The following is a 26,140-nucleotide window of genomic DNA, read 5'->3' on the forward strand; positions in this document are numbered from 1 at the left end:
GGTCACCATATGTACAAGTAATCCCTGTGAGCCAAAAGCTCAGCCTTCAGGCTGCTCTGAATGCTTAGTTTCAGACTGTTTTTCCAGTAAATGATGAATAAGGGTTATTTTGTAATGTAAATCATGCAAAAATACTTAAGTAGCATCCAAGAATAAAGGCATGGATCTGAAAATGAACAAAACAGGTCCCCTTTAACTATGTCCACTACCTATTGGAGGATGCTTGAAGTCATTCTGGAAGCAGGTTTAAGTTCATAAAAAAAACATAAGGAAACTAAATGTCTGAATGTGTGATTACGTTGCAGTTGTTAAAGGTAAATACTATGTAACCTCATTTATTTGCAAAGGCATTATTTTTCCTGCAAAACCATGCCAGTTTCAACCTTGTTTGGAGTACGCCTCAGTTAAAGGGTAACAATGAGATTTTGCTGAAATCTGAAAATGTGTTCTGTTTGACTTGCTCAAAAAATGCACCATCGCTAACAGCAGCCAAAGAATATCTCTGCAATCTGAAATGACTGACCGTGAAAACCCCCTTAAATCCAGTTTACCATTTTCTGTGCCCTGTAAAGTCAGTGTAATGCTAATTTCTAATATTCAATTAGAAATTTTACATTAATTTAGGTTAGTTTTGACAATGTCAGTATTTTAAATAAATTGGCTGATTGCTGGATTTGAGGAAATTGTAAGTTTTCAGGTCTGAGTCCTGCAGCTAAAACACGCTGAATGCTCATGTTTGCATCTTTGGCATGTGGATGAACTAACCGCTAGAGCTACGCCTCCTCACTCGGTTTCATTGTTCCCATCATTTGCCTCTTGTGCCTGCTTAAGTTTCTTTCTTTCTTTGCATCTGGATTTTCTTTTCTTCCTATTCTCCATGTGCTAATTTAATAAACATGTAGCTTTTTCATCATTTTATGTTCATCAGATGTTTAAAACTCGTTGATTAAGCCCTAGATATAAGCTATATGTCTGGTCTTTCTGAACATGCAGAGACATCACAGATGTACCCATTTATAATTTACAACGAAGACAAAATAACCTCTGTAGTCACTCACCCCAAAATACTGAATCTTCTCCCATGTCAACATGTAGGTTCCAGAACAACTTATCTTGTCATTTAGTGACCCCATCCCATGCTGCAGCCATCACTTCTTCACTTCCATTTTGTGCTTTCTGTAGTATGATTTATTTATTTATTTTTTTTGGTTTGCTTTTGTCCAGCATTCCTAGCTTGGTGCTATCATGAATATTTCACTTTGACTTGAGTCGTTGAAAGGAAATCAGAATTGAATGTCATTTTGATGATCATAAGGCAGAGCGTTTGAATTACTTGCTCTGGTTTTATCCAGCGAGGAACGCTGCCAAGACAGAAATTAGAAAATTGTGTGAAGCTATACAGAAATTGCAAATCTTTTTTGAAAAAACTAATTTACCTAAGATATTTTCTTCCTCCTTTTTAGAGGATTTAATTGAGGCCTAAGAGTCTCTGTCTCTCTCTTTCTGTCTGTTCATCTTGCATATCTCTTACAGTTATCCCGTCTGCTTGTCTTTATTGCATCTTGCTGGATGAACCAGCCACCTAACAGTGCTAATATTATTTTTTTCTTATATGCTTAATGAACACATCAGATAGCATCAATGTTCTTTTTTTTTTTCCATTCAAATTTCCACTCACATTCTGTTTTTTTTCCTCCTTCATCTGTTTTCATTGATGTCAAAAAAATGGTTGTAATGGTTATTGAGTACTTCTGCAGTTTTGTTTGTATATAAAATTGGGGTCACATTAGAATTGACATTTTCTTAAAATCACAGTGTTATTTTGATGAGATTATACTCCCATTTCTCTTTTTAGCTCCCTGCAGCTTCTTACCATTTCTTCACTATCTCGCAGGCATTTCTTTCTTCATGTTCCTGTAGTTTTCTCTATTCGTCTCTCTATTCTTTGCATTTCTTTTCCCCCATCTGTGACGTGGAGTCCGGCCCATATTTGATGTGTTGCTCCTTCTCCATCTCCATTTCCTGACAGGTTGTGTCTGGCGCTATGTTAGAGCCAGCGCCTCCTACACCCCCTATTTACCTCCCCTGTGCGACCCCAAGGATGGCCACTTGCTTGTGGATGGTTGCTATGTTAACAATGTCCCAGGTCAGATTTTAAACACCCGCTCACCAAAACCTCCCCTCCCTCCAATCCCCAAGTTGACAATCAACCACCTGGCTACCCTCCTCTTCTTTCGCCACCCTCTCAAGTTCTCAATCTAACTAACCCCACCTTGACTTGGTGGATATTGGGAGCCCATGGTTTGGAAGGAAAAACTACATCCAACATACATCTTAAAGCCCAGAGTGCATCTTATTGTCTCTCCCATAGAATTTGATATTCACATAGAGGACACATTTTATCCACTTAGCTTAGTGCCACCTGAAAAATCACAAACCCCACTGAACTCCACTGTTTATTTGATCTCAGGTTTTGTCCATGCATGTTTGGGCATCTGTGGGTCATAGAGAGATGCATGATCAGGCTTCCTCTGACCCCATCTATTTGCTAAAACTCTCCTTTCTCCTCTAACATTCAGGATGTGGCATGTCTTCATGCACCACTGTACTCGGCTTTTTCCTTCCTCCTTTGTTTTTTTCCCAAAAACTATCCCTTGCATGTAGCTCAGCTTAGCCTTAGCTTGATGTTAATAGATTTTCAGCTGGGGATCAGGTGTAGAGAAAAGACAGTACTCTATTTTGAATGTGCTCTATTGGAGTAAGTGAAGGGCTGTGATCTATATGTGATTGTTAACATCACATGTAGATCACTGTGCGTTCCAGTGGACCTAAGTGTCTGTCAGATGGACTGAAATGAAACTTGATTCCCTGCTTCTATTTTATTTCAGTAATGTCTGCCTACAGAAGCATGTTCAGTCTCTCCCACCCAGCTGCTGACTTCTCCCCTGGCTTTACTTCCTTTTATAGGCCAGCCAGTATGTTTGTTACAGCCATCCTACCTATGTATTTTTCAGGAATTTTTTTTATATATATATATATATATATATATATATATATATATATATATATATATATAAATGACATATTATTTGAAAATATGTGTTCTGGATCCTGCTGTTGCACATTTTAACCTCCTGTAATCTACAGTGAATAAATCTATTGGTGATTTCTCTAAAGGCATGTTTCAGTAATATAATTCTGCTTAAGCCTTCACATATTCTAGTAGCACCCTTCACTTTTCGCTATGGTGCTCCTTATCCTTCCAACCCATGCTGCACTTCGCCTGCTCCTGCCCCCTGCTGACACTGAACTGTACTGCAGGACAGAGTAGGCTGGTTGCCTCCCTGCAATATTCACTGAGAAAAATCTCCAAACACTGTCACATCAGCATCTGCTACTGCTCCTTCTCTACACACATTGGTAATAAAATTAAAAATATATTCTACTGCTTCAATTTAGTTAATAAGTAATATTGACTTTTCAATACCTCTGCAGATTATGGAGGAACGTATAAAGAAGGATAATATGCAGTGAAGCACTGTTATTGGGACATAGTTTGGAGACTAAACAGCCTTGGTTCTCTGTGATGGTTGCCATTTACTTTTTTACCTTTGGCACAAGTCACACAGGGTCTCTGTGCAAGGTAATGAGGTTTGCAGTGGTGTACAACAGAGTCTAAAGGTGGGCAGAACTACAGTCCCAGCCTTTGCAGGGATCGACTACTTTCTTTTGTCCGACCTCGCTCTGGTGTTTGGATTGCGGTCTGTGTCGACACTAATCTGAAACATGTAGCACACATTATTGAGATGTTATCCCCCCTTCCTCCTCCCTCCTTCCCTCCTTGGTGTCAGGCTCACTGTGGCGCTATGTACGTGCGAGCATGACCCTCTCAGGGTACCTGCCGCCTCTCTGCGACCCCAAAGATGGCAACTTGCTAATGGACGGTGGCTACATCAACAACCTGCCAGGCAAGTACAGGTGGTAACCCCTGCCCCCCCCACCCCCCCCACCTCACCCCCAACCAACATATTGTACAGTCCTTAATGTTTATCCAACTCCTGTCTCCCAGTGGAGGGGGAAGGTGGAATGGTAATGGGGATGCTTTGTATGGTGGTTTTATTTTTGAATATTTTTTCTTTTGTTTATTTATTTTATAAGGTGATTTTTTTTAAACAAGTTAGCAATATTTAGAATTTATGCCTTGCCTAAGTGGATGAGTGCTTAATTTTATGAAGGAAAGTCCTGTGGTAGTGCTGAGCTTTCCCCATCTGAATATTAAGCCAGTTAAGATCATTAATGTAATTTATATCATGAGAAAATTTAGAAAAAAGCCCAAATTGAAACAAACCATACTTTAGATCAAACTCTGAAGAAATCTGGTTTACCAGATGGGGGAAGAATGCAACATTTAAAGTCTGTTATTTCAATTTTATATAAAATTGAGGGTATTTCTACAACTAAGAAATATTGCATTGAGCGGTGGGGGTGTATTTGTATGTCAAGCAGCCTGGTGTTGGATAAGATGGATATAAATTTTAAAATATCAGGGAGAAGTTTCTACTAATCTAACATTTGGGGAAGACAAAACAAATCCAGATTATGCATTTTTTATGACAAAAGACACCAGTCTGCTTTGAAGCTACAGTCTGATTCCTCTCATGTTGAAAATGTGCTTTTGTATGGCTGGGCGATACTCATTTAAATTGACCTTCAGCAAAATTATATTTGGTATTATAATCATACAACTATCATTCTACACATTTCCTCCAAATTAATTGCTTCGGGCAAATTGTCATTAAAAATTGTCTGGTAAGGTTTCTATTTAAGCTGTAAGAATAAAGCATAAAAGTTTTTTATCATGTGCTTTCAACCAGAGGAAAAGTGAGTGGTCTGTGTTTAGACTCAGGGGAAGAGCTGTTTAAATAGATCATCATTACCTGAAAGCATTTAAAATGGCAAAAAAGCCAAAGTCACACAACTGTTTATGCAAGGTAAAACTCAATTGAGATGCATACTGCTTTGAGCTTTCATTTTGATATGGAGATAAAAATTCCCCTGAGTCTGTGTATGTGTACTTATAATAAAGACTATACTTCGTACTGAAGAAACTAAGCCATATTTCACAAAGAGACTGGCCTATTGCAGTTTTCTATTCAGTATTTACATCATTTCTCTTCATGTCCCAGCTGATGCTTTGTGAAATATGGTGCTTTATGGGCCTGAAAGATTGATCCAGCGAAAGGGAACTTTGTCAAATTAACATCCTGTATTTGTGTTTCGTTTTACTCTGCCTTCTCCCTCTGTGTAGCTGCTTCTGTAGTTGCCCTTGGGATGTTGGATCAGTGCTTCAGGCTTTTGGGATGTCTTCCACAGACTCATTACCACAAAAATGCTCACTATTGTTCACTATTAATGAGTTGATGAGAAAGGTTGTGACCTTAGGCCAGACAGTTGGCCAGGAAATAGTTTATATATAGTTTTCTTGCTTCTTTTAAGTGATACATCTCATTAATTGGCCGTAAATTCTTTGGAGCGTGCCTCGCAGCTTGAAAGATTTTTGTTTTTGTGGTGTGGGTCTGTTAGAACACTGTGCCTCAAAAATGATGCTTTATAGAGGCACAACTGAGATTGTCCTGTAACGAGCTTAATAACACCTCATTTATTGTCTTACCATCTCTGCTGCTGGATTTTGGGATGCTATGTTCGTTCGTCTGCGTGACTGTGTGCTTGTGTGTGAAAACTGGTGTTACACATCTAACAGCGGACATTGCAAGGAACACGGGTGCCAGAACAGTCATTGCCATTGACGTGGGTAGTCAAGATGAGACAGACCTGTGTAACTATGGCGACTGCCTGTCTGGCTGGTGGTTGCTGTGGAAAAGGATCAACCCCTGGGCAGAGAAAGTAAAGGTACTGGATTGGTTCAGATTGGCATAACATAAATGCTTTATGTATTTCATTAAGTGGAGCCCAACAGTACTGGTTACAAATATTTATTGGCTTGAGCTAAAACCTTTTCAAAAATTTCTATGAAGGAAAAACCCTCCTATTGGTTGGCAGCATGAGGCAGTGGTAGCTTTTGATAACTCGGCAAGCCTAAATCCATCTGATCAGTGTGTAGCATACAAAATTCTGCTATGGGATCATCAGCTTGATCTTAATTTACTGCAATATTAGTGGTGAATTCTGGTAGTGTGTTGTCTAAATAAGATATGATATCCCCTTCCTTAGGTGCCAGACATGGCAGAGATCCAGTCACGGTTGGCCTACGTGTCATGCGTGCGGCAGCTAGAAGTGGTTAAGAAGAGTGCCTATTGTGAGTACATCAGACCACCTATTGACCGCTTCAAGACCATGGACTTTGGGAAGTTTGACGAGATCTATGTGAGTTGTTTCCCCAATATGGGGTTTTTAATTACTTAAAAATTTGGCTCATTATGAACATGAATTCAGGCTATTTCCAAAATCACTTTTCTCTCTTATTCACTTAAATATCTCTGTGAATCTACCATTTTTCTTGTAATGAGAAATGATAAAATAATTACAAATAAGTAAACCTTTAGGTCTCATAATATTGATTAGCCTTAAAATTCATGTGTCTGTCATCTCGCTGTTGGGCGAAAGAGAGAAAAGTACTAGTTTATTTTCCATCGTGAGCAGAAACTAACGTAGGCTTTACAAGTTGGAAAACAAATATAAATGTTGATTATTTTTCCAAATACACCACAGGAATCATCGGTGTTTCAGTCAGAGTTTAAAGCAGTTACTCATGTACCTACTTAGCTTGTTTACAAAGACTCAGTGCTTTTGTTTAAACTACTGTGCATTTCAGGATGTGGGCTATCAGCATGGCAAGTTATTGTTCACTGGCTGGGCTCGGGGTGACATCATTGAGAACATGCTAAAGGACCACCGCTCAGCCGACTACAATGACAGCAAGAGAACAGATGTGAGAAGGACGCATACACACACTTAAGCCATTAATCATATGTTATATGGCTTATGCAACTTACCCATTCACCTTCAAAAGGTAGAACTTCCATGTATAATAATAATAATAATAATAACAATAACATGTTGTCCATTAGTCCTGCACCGGAGCTGACTTCACTGATCTTGCAGAGATTGTATCAAGGATAGAGCCAGTCCAAAGCTACCTAGCTGCAGAAGGTAAATAATCACTTGCTAATGTTAATGTTGGAATATATTTTCCTTCTGATTTCTAATCATAAACAGAACTTACAGCAGTCTCATCCACTCCATGTGCTGTTCCCCTTTGTGACCATGTCAGATGCAGTAAATGTAATATGTAAGGAATTGTATCCTTGTCTCTTTTCTTGACATAGAGCAGGGGATGTTCCTGATATTTTATGAGTGCCACCTTAAGTGGATGGGTCAGTCTCAATAAATTCTTTCTATAATATCTAAATCTAAATCTTTCTGTTCAGCAGAGGAGTCAGACTGTCTGACAGAGTATGAGGAAGATGGGATGGACACAGTGAGAGAGGAAGAAGGGGAGGAAGAGGAAGATGAAGCAGAGTACCCTGAAGACCACTCTCCTGGGGAGTGGGCACAGAATGGAGTCTTTCAGACAGTAACTACATACAAAAACAATACTTTACAAGAATGATAATGAGGATTTGCCCCTAAAATATTCAGTTTAAATAAACCTAAATGAAAACATAATTCAGTCTGAGTTTTGCATACCTCTGTTCCTTCACTTTGCCTAACATTAAGGAACTGTTTTAGTGAAATCACCTTTCTTCTTATTTGTACTAAATGGTGAAAACACTCTCTTCTCTGCAGGATGAGGAGAAATCTGTGAGGCAACGTCGGAAACTTGCCAGTGACTCCAACACCTCTGAAGTCTCAGACTGCTGACAGTGGGCCACGGAGGAGTAGGAGGATCAGACTGAGGGTCCATAAATCTTGAGAGTTAGAGATGTGGATGTCACACTCAGCCCTCGCAACTTCTAAAAACTCAGAAAGTTTTCTGTCTTGAGGGTAGTCACTTATTCACTGAACTGTTGAATCTTCTTTGCATTAAGTGGCTTTCTACTGATTTATGTGGTTTGAGAACAGACTTTGAAAGTTTACCCCACCCAGAATTCATCTCTTCACAGACACATCAATTTTACCATACTCCCCATCAAACCCCCCCACCACCACCATACCTACCATAATGAAAACTGAGATTCTGAACTTTCATTTCATCATATAAAATCACCTGCATGTCCCTTTTGTTTGTCTGAATCTTTATATACATCTTTAATGTCAGTACACCTTCCTTATACGCCGTCACTGATGAGTTGATGTATTGCATGGTCTTCATGTTTCATGGGCGCTTGTTCTGATGTGTGTGTGTGTGTGTGTGTGTGTGTTACCTGTGTGTGAGTGACTGGTACTGATGGTGATTTCTTGAAATGGTCACAGAAAAAGAAAAGTAAGGAATATAAACAGATCTGTAATTACTAATTAGTTATGTTAAGTTTATCCTAGATATCTTGTAGAGAGTCAGATAGGGAAAGCTACAGGAAGAATGGCTGTTTATGTAATCACCAAAGGGGAGTTGTTGAATGAGAAATATGTGTGAATTAATGCTGTGAACAGGTTTCAAAAATTAAAACAATGGCATAAAGGTGGGTAGATGGGCAAAGAGATGGACCAGTGAGCAATGTGATATTTTAATTTAATTAATTTATAATCAGTGCACATTAGAGTAGAATGAATGTAGATAGACTAAACCAACAGACGATCGGAAGACTGTGCGGTGGAAGTTAGGGATGAATGTGTGTGCACGACACTTTTTGGTGTTTCAGCTGTTTTGTTTGGGATGATGCCAGGTAAAGACGATGCCTTTTCAACCCGTGTTCAACACACTTAGAATGAGCAAGACTGTAGAGCAATCATTTGACTGACACTACACAACAAACAAGTGTGCGTCTGCCTCTGCTTGCGCAAGGTCACACGCACAGTACTCAGGGTTCCTGCGTATGACTTGACATTTATGCCAATAGTGTCCTCTGGCAATAACAAAGGTGTACACGTGAGTGCATTACCGATTGTTAAGTTACGATAATCTCCAAAACAAGCCACTAGCATTATCAACAAAAACCCAGAAAAAAGAAATCAAGTTATATGTGAATAATACGCAGAAATCCCGAGTAATCCTAAACCTCTAATGGACAGAAATTTACTTAATATTTAATTTATATGGACCTCTTGTAGAAACTGTAACAAGATTATATTAAAATACACACAATGTTAATATTCATATATGTATATGAGGTGAGAATTTGTAAGTTGAAGCTTTGCTGCAAAGCAAGGGAACTAACACCTAAACAAAAAAAAAAAAAGGGTTGTTCTCCTAACATCGGTTCAGTTGTTATGGACGGTTGCCAGACTTATTTTTGGTTTGTTTGTTTGTTTGTTTTTTCTTATTATTTATACATGTTAACTAATTGCTTTTTAAACTGGGAAGTAGTAGTTGGGGGGGGGGGGGGGGGGGGGGGGGTCATGTTTTACTTTAATTAACTTGGCTTTAGCTCTTTGCACTGAAATGTTTGAGTTTATTCCTTTTCTAAGAAGATGCTTGGTTTAATGATTGCCATGAACCTTGATATGCCAAGGGAATCTAAGGAATAAAAAGAGGTTATTATTTAATATGCATATTGAAGAATAAATATAATATGCATCCCATTGTGTGTAATCTGAATAGTTTTTTAAATCACTCAAACGACTGGATTTTATGACATTTACTTCTATTTTTTTTTATATGCAAGCTCAACCAATTCCTTTAAATAATGAGCATATCAATTGATCATCAGCCTATTTTGAAAGGTGGTTGATTTTGGGCTACACCAGAGGTTTGTTCACAGCGCAGGTGTTTTTTTTTCCCCACACAGGCATATGAAGCCTCTCCAGGTAGAGGAGCATTTAATGTTGAAAACTGACAAATTTGTAGATTATTTTACTGTTAAAATACAAAAGAAAGAATGAGTAAATAAAAAAAAAAATTAAAACAATCAGACTGGGGCAAAAAGAGGGGGAAAAGATGACTACATTTATTATACTTTGTAATGTAGAGATAGGGTTCATACTTTTTCTTATAATAATTTGAAATAGCCAAGTTTTTGCTCATAACCTGAGAATGATGTGACCTTGCATCTTCAAATTCACACCAGAGATTCATGTATTAAAAATCTTGTAGGAGTTTGAATCTCGACAACCTTGACCTGAAGGTAAAGGTCAGAAGTCAAATGTTCTGAAAATCTTGTGAAAGCTATAACTGGAAAAGCTGTAGGCTAATTGAATCCACTTAAGCTCCTACCAGCTATACTGTCTTAGCAGCAGTTTAGAGTTTGCTTGTTATTTAAAAGTTTGGTTTTTACCCTAATTTTGGTGCTAGATGAGACCTTAATGGATTTAAGTCAGGTTTTCAGTAAAATCACTTGTTAAAGTGCCCAGGTACAAATAAGACCAATATACTGAAAATGTTAGATTAAAAACATGGATTATCACAAAGATGTACAGTATTTGAAGTGTTTTAAGTAAAAGAAGAATGTAACCTCTGACTGTTAGTAATATTTACTCTGGCAATAATGTAAAAACAGCTTTTTACTGTTCCAGTATTTAAGGTGGAAATCAAATTTATCATTATTTCTCCATCAAGTTCTTAATTCATCTATTAAAATAGATATTGTTTATTCTGAAGGTTAATTATTAATCAGTCAATTGTTAAAGTTATGTTTCTATAAACTGTATGGAAGATTTATTAATTGGCTAATCATTATTTTTTATGCATGTCACTTTTTGTGTGTTCTTTAACTGCAGTTGTCAGATAAATGTAGGGAAGTGCAATATTTCCTTCTGTTGTAGTTGTAGAAAAGTAGAGAATCAAGTAAAGTACAACAGCCTCAAAAATTATGCTTGGGTAGTTTGTATTAGTTACCACTGTTAATTGGAGAGAGTGAATTTGGAACAAAATATTCAACCAACACACACCCAAGCTGCCACAATGCTAATAAAATATATTATTTGGGTTAATATTAAATTCAAACTAGTTCAAAACTTCTGTATTGATCTCTTTGCAAAGGTTTACTCTTTTTTTTCTTCTTTAAAATCATCTGAAAATCAGTTTGGTTTTGGCACTAGTTTATTTTTCCCACCATGAGATAAGCAGTTGACATCAAGGCTGAGAAAGAAGCAGATGGAGTTATTTTACATAACATGGGAATGTTTCCATATGTGGTCCAAAGACCGGAGGGATTTAACCCATTAACTAATGATTTACAGGTTAAATATGTTTTTGAAAATGGCACAAAATCTTCAGATTTGAATTGCACAAATTGTAAAATATTTTTAACAGGGAAATTCCATATGCAAAGCAAATCAAACATAGTTTAAGAATGAATCATTTTATTATTAATTTTTAGCATTAATATATAAGACTTTATTACTAACTGCATTTATTCCCATACTTTGCTAAAGCTAAGTAAATATAAGATAAATATATGGAATATTAGAATACTTGCATCTAAAAATAGTAGCTCATGATGAGCTTTATGTGTCATCAAAAAAACCAAAAAAAAAACCAGGCATGTCATACAAACGGCTATAAAGGAAATCTGTTCATTGTTTGGTAAAGTGGGCAGTCCAGAAAATGCACGGGGAGGTCAACATGACGTTAGCATAGCCACCTGTTTATATGGAGGTGTTCCCTCAACCAGAGTGCTCACAGGTTCTCCTGGTCTGGCTCTGCAACTTCCTCACCATGAACTTCTTCAGTGTGCTGTCCTGCCTCAGCATCTTGCTGGCAGTGGGTGTCACCCAGCGTCCTAAACCCTGTGGTGAGTATGTTGATAGAACCAAAGAGATGTTACTGTAGAAATTATAAATACATCCTGATTATGCATGACAGAAATTTAAAAAATGCCTATTGGAGCATCAGAAAAGAAAATACATGAACTGTACAAGCAATAGTTGTTTCAATTGTCTCTGTTGTTTCAGTGTCTTTTCCATATTTAAATGAAAAAACACTGTGAACCTGATATCTGTACATGTATTAAGAAAGCTGCTTTATGTGTCTGAAGCAGGAATTTGACAAAACTGAATTCAGAATGTTATTAAGGTTATTTATCTGTAAGAACACCTGTAAGTATGCTAAGGTTTTCCTGTGAGTATTCTTATGTATTAAATTTTAGATCATTATAATAAAATATGAAAATGAAATTTGACTTTCTGGTCCACAGTCGTTCCAGAGCTGTTGAGTGGAGGCCTCACTGTGGTGAGTTCATTGACTTGGTGTGCAGAGAATCTATATTAATTTAAGTAACCTTTTCTTGTGCTATTTTTGACTCTAGCTGGTTTTACACATCAACCAGGAACAATGTAAGGAAAATGTCTTTGAGACATTGTCTGAATTTGCACTTTCTGACATGTTCACAACACAAAGCACAAAAGAAGCTATAATCCGCTTCAGATGAGTTCTTACAACTGGAAATACTCCCTTTAATTTAGACAACGGTCGAATTGCCTGGATGGACACATGGCATCCACTTGCTTGCTATGAATAAATTAGACAGTTGCCTGTACCATTCTCACATGAGTGCAATCAGACATCAGTTCTCAGTTTAGGAAATCACAGACCATCCAAGCAGAAAGGGCGCAGATTCTAGGCTAAACATAACACTTTATACTACCACTATCTACAAGCACTATCAATCCAGAACAGATGGAGAGAGCCATGGTTTAGACGTGGCCTTCTCATTTTGGGTTAATTATAATACTATAATCATCCTCATGCCACAGCTTCCTCCAATCAGCAATAAAACCTCTGTAAAAGAAACACATGCCTTCCTGCCCTCTCACATCCCTAATCATGACATAGCAGTTTTATTCTACCTAGCAACAGGCGCAATGACCTATACACACACTCCTTAGACACAGACGTACGTGTTTTGGGTAAACCTTCAAGGATAAGATAAACATATTTTTCTCCGAGACTGGGAAGGCCATAAATAAGTGACACATATCTCCCAAAGGCCGCGAAGTTAGTCTGTTGACTACTGGTCCACCATCTGTCTGCTCTCTGTCTAATGTATTTATTTAATTACCTATTATTTGCTTCAGTCACTACCTATTAATTGATTTCCTGCAATTTACTTTTAAAACAAAACACACAGACACAACAAAACAGCTCCTTTCCATGCAAAATATGCCTCATATCAAAATAAGAATCGATAACACATTTACATAATATTTAATTATCTATTATTATTATATTATCATATCATATTGTGGCAGCCAAAAGGGAGGTGCCACCAGAGACTCATGGGACTGTTCATGCTGATGTTTATGTGTTTAGTTACAGTGTTATCAGTTATTCCAGTTATGTTGTGGTGGTCTCTCACTATTACATGTTACACATGTTGTCCGGTATTGAGGGTGGCTAGTAATGGGCCACCATGACTGAGATGGCCATGGCAGCTAATGGCCTCGGGCCACTGTTCCTGTTTGTGGGTGTTTTTAGTTTTATGTTATTAAGCTGCTATTCCCCATAAATGAGCAGTAGAGTGGAGCATAGGAATTGCAAAGTTAGCACAAAATCTGTCTCCTTCTTCTCCTGCTGCTTGACATGACATTAACCTTTTTTTAATTGTAGTCAAAAGCCATGCCAAATAAGTTTTGTTTTAAAAGTTATTTAAATCTGATTACACTAGTTTCTTGCAATTTTTTTATAGGCAAAGAATTCCATTCCTCTTTAGCCCTGTATAAAACTGTTCTTGTAAGTGAATTGGTTCTTGCTGTGGGTAATAGTGATCAGTAGTGGTGTGCGATACTGCAAGATTTGGTATTGATCCAATACCAAGTAAATACAGGGCCAGTATTGCCGATACTGATACAGATACCGATGCTTTTCAATAATTATGAAGAATTTTCATGAAGTTTAAGTGTTTTGTGATTTTTTTTTTCCTTTGGATCATTAATTAGTCATAACCCAGGATAGAATTGGGCAAAGTTTATAGGTAAATAGAAAATACTTTATCAAAATAAAGGTTTTTGTTCTGAAACAATAGAACAGTAACAAAACAATTTTACCCATACATTGTGATGTCTGGATTTTTTTTTTCTTAAATGAGTACAAGTGTACAAAATAATCACTCAACAAATAAAAAAAAAATTCAGGTAGTGTTCAGAAAATATAATACAGAAGTGTAATAAAAAATATCCCTTCATTCACTAATTTTCTGGATTTTTTTCCTAAATAAACAAGCTGTACAGAATTATCACTCCACGTTTTAAAACATTTAAAGCAAATTGCATTTTTCCCCCCAAGTAAAATATATTATGTGTCACGTGATGGTATACCATCAAAACACTGTGGAGAGGGGCGGAGCAAAGTGTGCTGTGACAGGAGCGGCACTTAGACAGTCAGCTCGCATCTTTGATGAAACTGCAGCACTGCATACAAGAGAAAAACTGAAGCTAAAGTATCGATATCATTAGACTGGTATTATCTTTCCGCTCCCAAATGGCTCCTCAAATTCTATTTAAAAATTAACTGTAAAATGAATTACTTTAATTACTAATGACTTTGCACAATCTACACCTCACGGTGGTCCTCCTAGTACCTAACAGAGTGTTCTCCACCCCCACCCCAGTTATCTATTAAAAAAACAAACAAGAAAAAGTATATTTAAAGACTAGGGACATTCCCTGTAAAGATTTTTAAGTTCAGTAAATGCATCATGTTTTGTAAATTCTCTCCCCACATGCCTGAAATACCTCTCCTCACCTCAAATGGCTCATTTCATGCTCCTGACATCCTAAATGTCTGGTTGAGTAGTCGAGCAGTGCAGTGAAGCAGTAGACTCATCTGACCAAAGAGAGTTTACATCCTGAATTCAGTCTGCTGATTTTTCCACATCACTGAGAGTTTGTGTTGTCCAAAGAACTGCACCTGAGGTTCCTCAAAATGCTGCTGTAAAAACAAGTGATTAATAATAAAAAAATAGCACTAAAATGTAACGAAGTGATGGACGATTGAGGCCCAGCAGTGCATTCAGGCCCCGTTTTTTCTGGTGTGTGTGTGTGTGTGTGTGTGTGTGTGTGTGTGTGTGTGTGTGTGTGTGTGTGTGTGTGTGTGTGTGTGTGTGTGTGTGTGTGTGTGTGTGTGTGTGTAAATTGGAGGGAATCTCCATTTATTCACAGACAAAGTAGTAATAAACCAACATTCTGGTTAAGTCCTGCTCCCGCCAAATGCCACAAGAAAGGGGTGTGCAGCAGTAATAAATTGAATACAACAATCACTAATACAAAACAAATAAAAATACAAAACCTCACAAAGTAGTGATAAAACAGCATTCTGGTTAGCGATCTATAAGCCCCTACACAAAGCAAACACACAAAGACATTATTGTCTGTTACAGTTGGTTTACGATTACTAAACTTTATGAACTTTCACTCAACGCTCCCACCGAATTCCACAGGAAAAGGGGGAGGGTGATGCACGAAACGGCTCCATATGAAGGAGTTGTTCCAGAAAACCAAACGTAGGGGTACCGAAGACAATAACAAATGAAAGGTTCTGCACACCAACCGGAGCTATCCAAACACCTCAGGTAAACCAAATAAACAACTTTTGTGGAATTCTACATAAATAAACATGAAAATAATAGGTAGAGACAACTGTAAACTGTAAACACTATTAACAAGGAATTGGCATTGTTACACAGGATCCTCCGTGTCCTCTTCAGTTTCAGAGGAAAGGTCAGGGGCACTCTCAGCAGTGGAGGACTCCTGTGACCATTCTGTGTCAGACTCCCCATCAAAGTTTGTGTCTTCTTCAGATGAGTCCTGCAGCTCGGTGGTAGATAAAGGCTGCTTGACCATTTCTAATGTTTCCTCTGTACTGAAATGTCTCTTCATTATTCCTCCAGATCCTTGTCCTTCTTTGCTCACTAATGAAATGACCCCTCAGCCAAGCTGCATGTTTATCTTTGGCTGTTTATGCACCTGGCTGCGTTCACATATTTTTTTATTACATCAATGGCAGGAGGCCATAATTTTACTCAAGCACCTCTTCTCAAAGACACATGAAACACTTCCTTCAAAGGTGACCTTTTTCACCCCTAAAATATCAGTGAGGGCTTACAGATTCACACTCATCCTCTCTCTCTCTTTCTCAGTCTCTCACACAGTCTCTGGAGCTTGAAAAAGGCGACTGGACTTCTTTTTGTTTCTTGAAGACGTTTCACCTCTCATCCGAAAGGCTTCTTCAGTTCTCAACCAAATGGTGGAGAGACCCAGGTATTTAAACCCCTGTGGGCGTAGTCCCATGGAGGTGGTTATGACCCTCTATTGATCATGTGCTCACACACTCACACACACTCACACACTCTTGGGGTCCCCTGAGTAATATAGATTTATTTAAAACATGGAACCACAGGGTGTACATTCTCAGTAGTCCACCGTCTCATAGGCCCACATCCCTTATAAAATTAATAAAAGGTCTCCAAATCATATCAAACAATTATTGACTAGAATTATGAATATATGTTATTCTTCCAAGAGGCATGCTTTGAACTACTGGGTGATGCTGGGTCTCCTGATGCTTTTCCAGGTCAAGGCTATATTTTTTAGGTGAATGCTGAATAAGTGCAGCGTCTATTATAATGTCAAGAATACAAAGCCACATATACATACATGCATGCAGTACATGACTAACTGACGAATTTGTTTGGCTATACAACACTGCCATTCTCCAAAGTGAAACCAAAGAGTTGCACATTCATGCACCTCTGTGAAATCCAGTCTCAGTTAAGGGATGTGAGGTCACCTGGACTAGATTAGATCTGTATTTAGAAAATTGTCCTTGATTTTGTTTGTGGATTCAGTAGTCATTGTAGCCCATAGAAAAAAAGATGAATTTTACAGTGAAATAATCACTGCTGGAACTTTAAGTAGTAAAGACTACTTTAAAAAATATATATGAAAGATTGTGTCAGTTTTTAAATAGAAAGCAGACTGTTAGTAGTTGATGTAAGACAGATTAAATTCAATTAGCCCAACAAGACCATGTGTGACAATGGCTTTTATCTCTCCTTTTCAGATGACTGGCAATGGACTCATCACCTCAACAGGATTAATAACCTATGATGCTTTTGGACAGAGGATGCGAGTTAAAAACTTTGGAGTTAGTGGCAATGAGACCTTTGCTCTGGACCAGCTAATGCTTTTTGGCGAGGTAATAAATCCTCATTAAGCTGTTTACTTTTCTGTTTTTTTTTCTTTTTTTTAAAATTCCTCTTTGTTTTAGCAAAAAATTCTGCAAAAAAGATCTAAATATCACTCAAGTTGTTTGTTTTGTTTGAATTATCCAACACTTAAAACCAAATAGATTATGTACAGTGCCCCTTTTCTGATTTTTTAGGTTTTTCTTTGTTTTGTTTTTTCTTTTTCTGCACATTTATCACACAGTTTTTTCAGATCATTAAAAAATGTTTTAATATTAAATAAATATAACCCTGATAAAATACAAAATGCAAGTTTTAAATGATGATTTCATTTTATTAAGGGAAAGAATAGATCCTCCCTGGGCCCATGTGAAAAAGTAATTGGCCCTCTTGTTAAAATCATGAATTAACTGTGATGAAGCACATTTTTTGTAAAGCCGATTTCAATTTCACTAGCCATACCCAGGCCTGATTACCGAGAGACCTGTTAAATCAAAGAAATCATGTAAACAGAACCTGTCTGACAAAGTGAAGGAAGATCTCAAAATGCAACACATCATGCCACAATCTAAAGAAACACAAGAAGAACATACTGTACAAAGCTATTTTTAAGGCTGTTGGATTCTAGCAAACCACAAACCAGTAAATCAGAAGATTTGAAAAAGTGGTGAACTTTCCCAGGAGTGGCCAACCTACCAAAATTACTTCAAGTGCACATTGATGACTCATCAAGGAAGTCACAAATGAGCCTAGACCAACATCTAAAGAACTGCAGGCCTCACTTGCTTCAGTTAAGGTCAGTGTTCATGATTCAACAATAAGAAAGAGACTGGACAAAAATGGCATCCATGGGAAAGTTCCAAGGTGAAACCCACTGCTGACCAAAAAGAACACAAAGGTTCATCTCACATTTGCCAAAAAAAACATCTTGATGGCCAGTTCAGTATCTGAACTATTCTACAATGAATCCATGCTGTTGTAATAGATTTGGTGTGTGATTTAGCAGTGTCTTGCTGAAAAAAAAGCAAGGATGGGAGCATATGTTGCTCTAAAACCTGTATATACCTTTCAGCACTGATAGTACCTTTCCAAATGTGCAAGCTGCCAAATCATGGGCATCCAGTACTGATTTGTCCTTTGTGCACAGCAATTTCTCCAGGTTCTCTGTATGTTTTGATAATGCATACTGTAGATGATAAGGTATTCAGAGTCTTAAGAACTTTATGTTGAGGGACGTTATTGAATCTGAAATTATTCCACAATGTTATAGATGCAGTTTTTTACACTTTAGTGAACCTCTAGAGAAAATCTGCTTCACTAAGATGGTATTTTTATAACCAATCATGTTACTGTACTGACCTGTTGCCAATTATTTAGTTTAGTTTTAAACTGTTACTTCAGCTGTTTAAAAAAAAAAAAAAATCACTTACATTTCCAGCCTTTTTGGTACCCCCCGTCCAAACTTTTTTGAGGCATGTTGCTGCCATCAAAAGGCTACAATGCTACAGTCAAGAATGTGCACGGTGGGAAAAGGACATTCAATCTCTTTGTTCATCCTTTCAGGGAATCTATTATGAGACCAACTGGAAGACACTCTCTTGCAAGAAGATGAAGCTGGATACCTCCTTCATTCCCATGCAAGTACCCTCTGATGCTAAACTGTTGGCTCAGGTGATCATGGGATCCTCCTCCTCTTGGGGAATGGGTGTGCTAACCAACACCTGGTATGGAAGTCTTTCAGAAAATGGTAAGAAGAAGTAGAAATAAATGTGTGCTATACTAATGCTAAAGCTGAAAGGACAAAACTGCTGGCCGCAGTTGACAACTTGCAAAAAATACAACCAGTGATTTAACCTGTTCACCCAAAGTGGCTCCTACTCAAAGTTGCATGTATAAATAAAAAAATTATTTTAGACTGCATGGGTTATGCACAGGGTTTTTTCTGGTTTAGAATGGGCCTTTGGTCAGTGACTATGCACCTAAAAGCAAATTATCCCCACATCCTACACTCCCCAGCCATTTTTTAGGTACACTTTGTTCGTACTGGGTTGAACCCACTCTTGCCTTCAGAAATTCTTTGTGATATAGATTCAAAAAGATGCTGGAAACATTCCTCAGAGTTTGGTCTATATGATATGATAGCATCACATAGTTGCTGCAGATTTATTAGCTGCACATCCATAATGACTCCAAGGGCTTCCCTGTGGAAGCCATTGGAGTCCAGTGAACTCATTTACCCTTTCAGGAAACCAGTTTAAGATGATCTGAGTTTTGTGACATGGTGTGTCATCCTGCGAGAAGCAGCCATCAGAAGATGGGGACACTGTGTTCATAAAGGGGTGGACATGGTCAGCAACAATACTTGTACAACAACCATGATCTTTTCCTCAACTTAACCAACCAACTTTTTTTGTTGCCTTTTTTTGTCACCTCACTTGTATTTGGTTGGTAGTATCTCATAATAAACCTTTCTATCCTACATGTTATTAGATTAGGTCAAAGTGCTACTGAATAACTAAATGAACTTTTCGGTGTGCATACATGTGGAGCACAGTGACAAGAAGTGCAAATTCCTATTTATGGGAAAATAAAAATGAATAGTAGTAAATTTGGACTAATTTGGCTAGATTCTGACTATTTTGTGCTGCTCAGACAGTCTGTTTATGTATAACTTGTATTTTGTGTTTTCAGGCCTTTACACAACTGTCTTTACTGAGATCGGTTGTATACCTGTGTCCTTCACAAGCTATACGCCACAATCTGGGTGGATCACTGTCAGGTAACTGTAAGATAGCTGGATTCAAATGTCAAAGGAGGTGGTAAGTAGTCAGATTGAGCAAACATGTTGAGTTATGAGAGATGAGTAGATTATTTAGTTTTCTCCATGACATATGAAAATAAGACCTAAATAAAAATTCCCCAAAATTAACTCATAATAACCAGCACAAAAGAAACACAACCTAGGCAATACACCTCACCTTATCTGTAGTCAGCCCTCTGACTGACTATATATAGGGCTGTCAGTTCACATCCAGTTAGTTTAGCCAGTACCAGTAGGTCAAGCCAGTAAACCTAGAAATCAACATCCACATGAGCATCACCTAAAACTCACCAACTAACCCATCATTAGCTCAAGGCTAAATGGCTCTCAATAGATTCAAAAACCTCCACTTGGTTTAGCCCAGTGATGTCAAGCATGACATCGCCAGCACAAAAAAGTCAGGAACTGCTGAACAGGCACCCAAACACTTGACATACATGGAAGCTCAGAAGAACCAAACAATATTTAAACCTGCAACATAATAAAAGAGGCCAACTCATGATGCTTATGACTCTGCTCTCTGCTTTTACCTGCGCACTTGTTTTGATGTTAACTACCAAATAACTAACACAAACAAACCCAGGATAGTAAGAGAAGCAATGTTACCTTAGTAATGACAAACCACAGCAAATAAACATATGCCAAAAAACAAAATACTGTGGTGTGTAAAATTAACAGGCGTGAGAAAAGTTGTGAGAACAAAGCAATGCTAATGTCAGATCAATATTAAAAAACAGCCAACCGTTTTAGGTTTGAGGAAAAAAATACTGGATTACAAACTCTAACAATATGATGCAAATACATACTATATCATAATTTTACAACAGCATCAGAACTATCTGTCATGGTTCTGGGCCTTATGCCCAGCATTTTAGGTTTTCATTCTTTTTTTTTTTATTTTAAAGCCTGTCATGTCTAGCTGTGATCCGAATGCAATGATCTACCAAACATATTTGCTTTTACAAAAACAGCTCTATAAGTTTTTTATAGGCTATTCTTGTTAATGTTTGTATTTTTATTTTTTATTTAGTTATTCATGCCAGGCCTGACAGGCAATAAGGAAAGGGATAGAGAAAAGGGGAGAAAGGAAAAAAACAAAAACAAACAAAAAAATGAGGGGGGGGGGGGGGGGACAAAAGAGAGAAAGGAGAGAAAGGAAATAAAAATACTCAGATATACATACATACACACATTCACATGTCTATACAAATGCATATACATATACACACATACACACACTGTTTGCAGTAATGTTTTCATTCTTATGATTTGGTTTCATTGTGTTTCTTAGTTTATTAACTTAGAGTCTTAGTTTGTTCAATGTTCCATATTTGTTAGTTTTAGTTATTCATAGTGTTTCTCTGTTCCCTGGGTGGTACCCCTGTGTCTCTCCTGTCCCTCTGTCATGTCTCTGGTCTAATGTGTTTTGTTGTGTTATTTCTTGTGCAGTGTGTCAAGTCTGCGTTTCTGTCTTCGTCGAATTGTTTCCTGTTTTACTTTGACAGTCCCTTGTCCCAGGTGCTTTGTGTCTAGTTTTGCTTCCCCTTGTCTCTAATTAGTTTCAGCTGTGCCCCTCACCTGTTGCCTGTTCCATAATTACCCTTCTGTGTATTTGTCTCAGTCTTCCCCTTGTCTCTTGTCAGATCGTTGTTGTCTCATGGCTGTGTTCTGCTCCTTGTTTCCCTGGTGTTTCTAGTTTTATTCCCAGTTCAGGTTTATTTTGTCAGTTTGCTTTGTATCTTGGTTCATTTTACTGCTGCACTTTCTACCTCAATAAACATTCACTTACCATCATTCTTACCTGCCGTCTCCTGCGTCCTGCAATTGGGTCCTCACCTCCATACACAGCCACACAGCCCGGTCACACACTGTGACACTATCTGAACATAGTGTCACTTACAGGTCTACAGTACAAACAGATTTGATTGGAATTCACAAACAAAAAAAACTGGTGGATTCTTCACTGTCCATAATTTGTAAAATAAATTTCAGAGTTTTAAAAGCGATACACGTAATGAATCTGCAATGGCTGCTTTGCTGTCACTTGGGTTTCAGAGGTTGAAAAGCAAGTTAAAAGTTTTGAACTCCAAAATCGTAATGAACAGTTCCTCAAATAACTCTAAAATCAGTTATCAAGTATAAACCCTATTAAAAGAGACATATTCAATCTTGAGACAATTGGAGTCATAACTAATTTTAAAGACAAACTATACAGTATTTTGGGCCACAAACAAGCTAAGACACTGGTGGCAAGATGTCCTATTCTTTGCTTTTCATCTGTCTGTACACTTGACTAGGTTACCAACACAAACAGTATGTTTTATAATTTTTTCTTCTATTTCAGCACCTTCAACTGGGTAATTGGCATGGCAAACCCTATGGACTACTTACCCCCACCCTTCTGTGCCAACTCTAAACTGGAGGAAACGGAAACACCACATAACTTCTTCACTGTCATGGAGTCTCTGGCCATGAAGACCAAGAGAGAAGAGTAAACATCTTAAGCATCTCAGCAAGATTGGATCAGCAGATCCAAATTTGACCCAAATGATCCAGTAATTATGAGATTTAGACATATTTAACATGACCAAAAGAATTTTCACCAGCAATGCACAGAGCTTACAGTCTTGGCTGAAAATGTTGGCACCCTTGAAATTTTTCTAGAAAAGGAAGTATTTCTCCCAGAAAATTATGGCAATTAGACATTCTGTAGCAAAATTATATATTTTCTCCATACACAACACACTTTCAAACATAAAGAATTAATTATAGATTTGCACAAAATGTGTAGTTTTGGGTAAGTTAGTAAAATTATAAAAGAATGAGGCTGCCATTTGCATTGTTCTCCATCAAACTTCTGGAGAAGTAAGGATTAATCTAAACTAAGACTAAAAAAACCAACAGGAATACAATTTTGCATTATATCCTTTTATTTTCCCCAATAAAAGAAATTCAATCCATTCTTTCTTGGACTTGTGGAGGTTTAAATTGGTGAGTGCCTAAGAGCAGAAATTAAATGATACACAAGGATAAAACAGAACTGTCAAAATGAAATAGTTTTCTATAATGAAAACATACTCTGTATAGTTTAGGTGACAAACCTGTCATGTTTCAACTTTTTACCTTTTTTTTTTCAAAATATACCCAGGAGAGCTGATTTTAAAATGAATCAAGATCTACAGAAGAGCTGCAGTTATTTTTCTTCACATTTTTTTCTCATGCTCGCGTTTAACTCCTCATTTAGGAAACTGTAGTACTAATCATCCTTCAGCAGATGGAGGCAGCGTTCCTCTCTAGCTTAGCAGATACTGCTTTCATTTATGCCTTTTCCTACTAGTAAATGTTCATTAAACCATATGGGCTGTGATCAGTTACTTGAGTAATATAGGCGGTAAACCTCCATTAGCTTCTTTATTGTTTATATTTCAGTGTAATTGCATATGCATATTAAGGGCCTTATTTCTACAATATATACTCATATTTGAATACAAATGATTAATTATTGTTTTTTAATTCTTCAACCAATATAAAAACAGAAGAAACCCAATGGATGGTGAAAGCTATGAGATGTATCTAAGTGGTTTTTGACAAACTTCTTTTTCTGAGGTCATTATGTCACACATTTGTTCAGGTGTGATCCAGTATCATTGTATATGACACATGTAATGTATTATCAACCATGCAGCTTTATATACACTACCAGTGTTTCACAGGAGAAGTTGTATTTTTTGACAAGTACGGCACTAAACACTTTAAATGTCCTTTTGTTAAGGTTATCTCTGATGCATAATATAATATATGACTGGTACCCAAGGTAAATAGCTAAAGTGACACCAGCACAGCATCCAGTGCTGATGAGTTTGTATCTCATACATAAAAAATAATGTATCTTTTTAAAAGATATCTTTTGATCTGCTTTTCTTGAATGACTGTATAACTCCTCTGTGTCCTCTTACAGTAATACCTGTCTACACAGTGAACATCAATAATAACAGAATTTGTTTTTATTATTAGAGGCACATCACACTTATTTCACCTCAGAGAACTGTGAGTCACCGTCTAATAATCAACACCAGTGGCCACCTAACCCCAATGTGAAAAATTAGTCATCTGTCCATTGTGATTTAAGAGTTGACAACCTGCTATGGAAGCATTAACAGTCTAATGATTCTCTAAGCATGCTGGGACTTTGGCTTAGAAATTTGCAGGAGGCTGAGTTTAAAGTCCCTGTTGTGATGATAAAAAAAAAAAAAAAATACATTGTTTTATTTATTTATTTTGTCTAACAGATTCAGTTGAGCCGAAATGTTAATGTAGGAGGTGCTGTATGCAGATTTGTTAATTTTGTGCCTGACTGCCAGTCAGTGACAAAGTCACTGGAAAGTAGAGGCAATTTCAAACCCTGTTGCCTTAAAACTCTCAGCAGTGTCAAATGAAAAGGCCTAAATTAAAACAAAAAATAAAAAAGCTGAACACAATGAAATCCCAACTAACTCAAAGGTAAATATTTGATTTGCAGCATGTTTTTTGTTTAAAGTGACTTTTTTTTTTTTATTGTAATGAATGTATTAAACTGCTGCAACACAGAGATACATTTTAACTATACTATTAATCCTGCAGTAATGGCAGTCACTTAGGCCGACGGTCCAATAATATGGCCAAAGCTAATAAAAATCTCAACAAGAACTGACCAAGATGTTAAAAAAAACAAAAAAACTGCTGAGGCACTATAGGAGCACAGGTAACAGTTCTGACAATCCTCTGCAGGTGTGTCTACCTGTGCTTCATGCAGTTTTTTCTAACATCTGCCCTGCAGCAGTAACCAGTCTTTCATCATTGCACCAACTTCCAGCCTAAATGGTAGCATAATGATATTGGGCCCAGAAGGTTATGTCTATCTTTCCAACTGGTATAGTTGTGTTACCCTGCTAATGATTGCTGACCAAAGCACAATTGAGGCAATTGATTGGGATCTTTTGCAGGCATTTGGTCAAACCATGCCATATTGTTTGGCAGGTTAAATTCTGACCTGAAAATCAGGTTAGATGAAAGTGTTAGGGGAGTCAAGGGCACATATTCTAAATTTGACCACATTTATCACTGTGATAAATTATTATTTTATTGAAAAAAGCACGTATAAAACATGTAATTTCTAACCTAGACTGTTGAAACTTAGCAGAATTTTCTTCTCTATCTTATCTTGCAAATCAAGATGACGTTTTGGTGTCTGGTTGTAAATCCAAGCAGTTCCAGGGATTATCGGCTTTCCCATCCACAACTGATGCTTCATCAGATATGTCCAGAGACAAATTGGTCATCTGGAGAATTTTACCCGACTTACAGAGCAGCCAGTTCTTTTTCTCAGTTAGGATTTCATCTGTCTCAGTGAGACAAAGAAGTCAACACAGAGAAGAGTCAGCTCATGGGGATAGTTGGGTTTAGCTTTTGGTTTACTTTGGAATTATAGTATGTTGCTAGCATAATTTTTTTTCCCATTGGAGAATGTTTGATCAGGCCTATATGTCATCTGCATGATGTTTACACAGAAGCTCTTGCTATTTCATGCCAACACCCACAATGCACATACAGTACAGGGAAAAAAAAAATGTCTTGGTGTAATATTGCTTCCTGTTGGACTTGTTATCCAGGAGAAAGACATTTAAAAATACAAAACATGCTGCATTATGATGGCTGTTTTTTGTTTTGTTTGTTTTTTGTTGTTTTTCTCAAAATGTACCAGATTTTCCCCTCTGATTCATACACAAACACGCATTATTCAATTATATACCAGGAAGATTTCCATGACTTTAGAAAATCACCTCACATTATAAAACACTCCCAGGTGATCCAGTCACTGCATATTAAAATTGATTGCAGAAAAGCATGTAGTTTATAAATTCTGACAGTTTAACTTTTTTTACAGCATGTACCACAAAGAAAAAAATATATCAGTAAATAAAATGCTTTAACCCTCTTTCACCCCCCACACACGACAAATGGCTACAACACCTCTTTTATTACTACTCAGTGTACTTATTGAGTACTCATCCAGCCTGATCAAAGAGCCCTAATTACAGGCATT

General features: G+C 37.3%; 2 protein-coding genes across 7 annotated transcripts in view; both read left to right on the forward strand.

Annotated features, from left to right (window-relative positions):
* Positions 1 to 9,487, forward strand: part of pnpla6 (patatin-like phospholipase domain containing 6) — a 31,195-nt gene extending 21,708 nt beyond the window's left edge. For 2 of the 6 annotated variants that reach the window (XM_030741978.1, XM_030742131.1), the window contains exons 30-36: positions 2,030 to 2,146; positions 5,762 to 5,910; positions 6,232 to 6,384; positions 6,833 to 6,949; positions 7,089 to 7,170; positions 7,449 to 7,594; positions 7,807 to 9,487. In XM_030741978.1, the coding sequence (XP_030597838.1) occupies positions 2,030 to 2,146; positions 5,762 to 5,910; positions 6,232 to 6,384; positions 6,833 to 6,949; positions 7,089 to 7,170; positions 7,449 to 7,594; positions 7,807 to 7,881 (839 nt within the window). In that variant the 3' untranslated portion in view covers positions 7,882 to 9,487. Of the gene's footprint in view, positions 1 to 2,029; positions 2,147 to 3,851; positions 3,969 to 5,761; positions 5,911 to 6,231; positions 6,385 to 6,832; positions 6,950 to 7,088; positions 7,171 to 7,448; positions 7,595 to 7,806 lie in introns of all 6 variants that reach the window. The other 4 variants (XM_030741897.1, XM_030742050.1, XM_030742012.1 and 1 more) reach the window with 3 other exon arrangements.
* Positions 9,488 to 11,692: 2,205 nt separating this feature from the next.
* On the forward strand, positions 11,693 to 24,486 carry LOC115785321 (ependymin-like). Its single transcript, XM_030736862.1, has 6 exons — positions 11,693 to 11,849; positions 12,252 to 12,286; positions 17,114 to 17,248; positions 18,801 to 18,984; positions 19,929 to 20,016; positions 22,403 to 24,486. Exons 1-6 carry the CDS (start codon positions 11,708 to 11,710, stop codon positions 22,551 to 22,553), a joined length of 735 nt encoding a protein of 244 aa, XP_030592722.1. The 5' UTR covers positions 11,693 to 11,707; the 3' UTR covers positions 22,554 to 24,486.
* Positions 24,487 to 26,140: the final 1,654 nt, after the last annotated feature.

This window comes from Archocentrus centrarchus, chromosome 1 (assembly GCF_007364275.1).
Source record: "Archocentrus centrarchus isolate MPI-CPG fArcCen1 chromosome 1, fArcCen1, whole genome shotgun sequence".
NCBI lineage: Eukaryota > Metazoa > Chordata > Actinopteri > Cichliformes > Cichlidae > Archocentrus > Archocentrus centrarchus.

What these genes read in the sequence shown, in the direction of transcription:
- LOC115785321 (XM_030736862.1), top strand. Translation starts at nt 11,708, where the DNA reads ATGGAGGTGTTCCCTCAACCAGAGTGCTCACAGGTTCTCCTGGTCTGG. An exon ending in TGAGTGGAGGCCTCACTGTG is followed by an intron (nt 12,287 to 17,113) that starts GTGAGTTCATTG and finishes TCTCCTTTTCAG; the next exon opens with ATGACTGGCAATGGACTCAT. An exon ending in AGCTAATGCTTTTTGGCGAG is followed by an intron (nt 17,249 to 18,800) that starts GTAATAAATCCT and finishes TCATCCTTTCAG; the next exon opens with GGAATCTATTATGAGACCAA.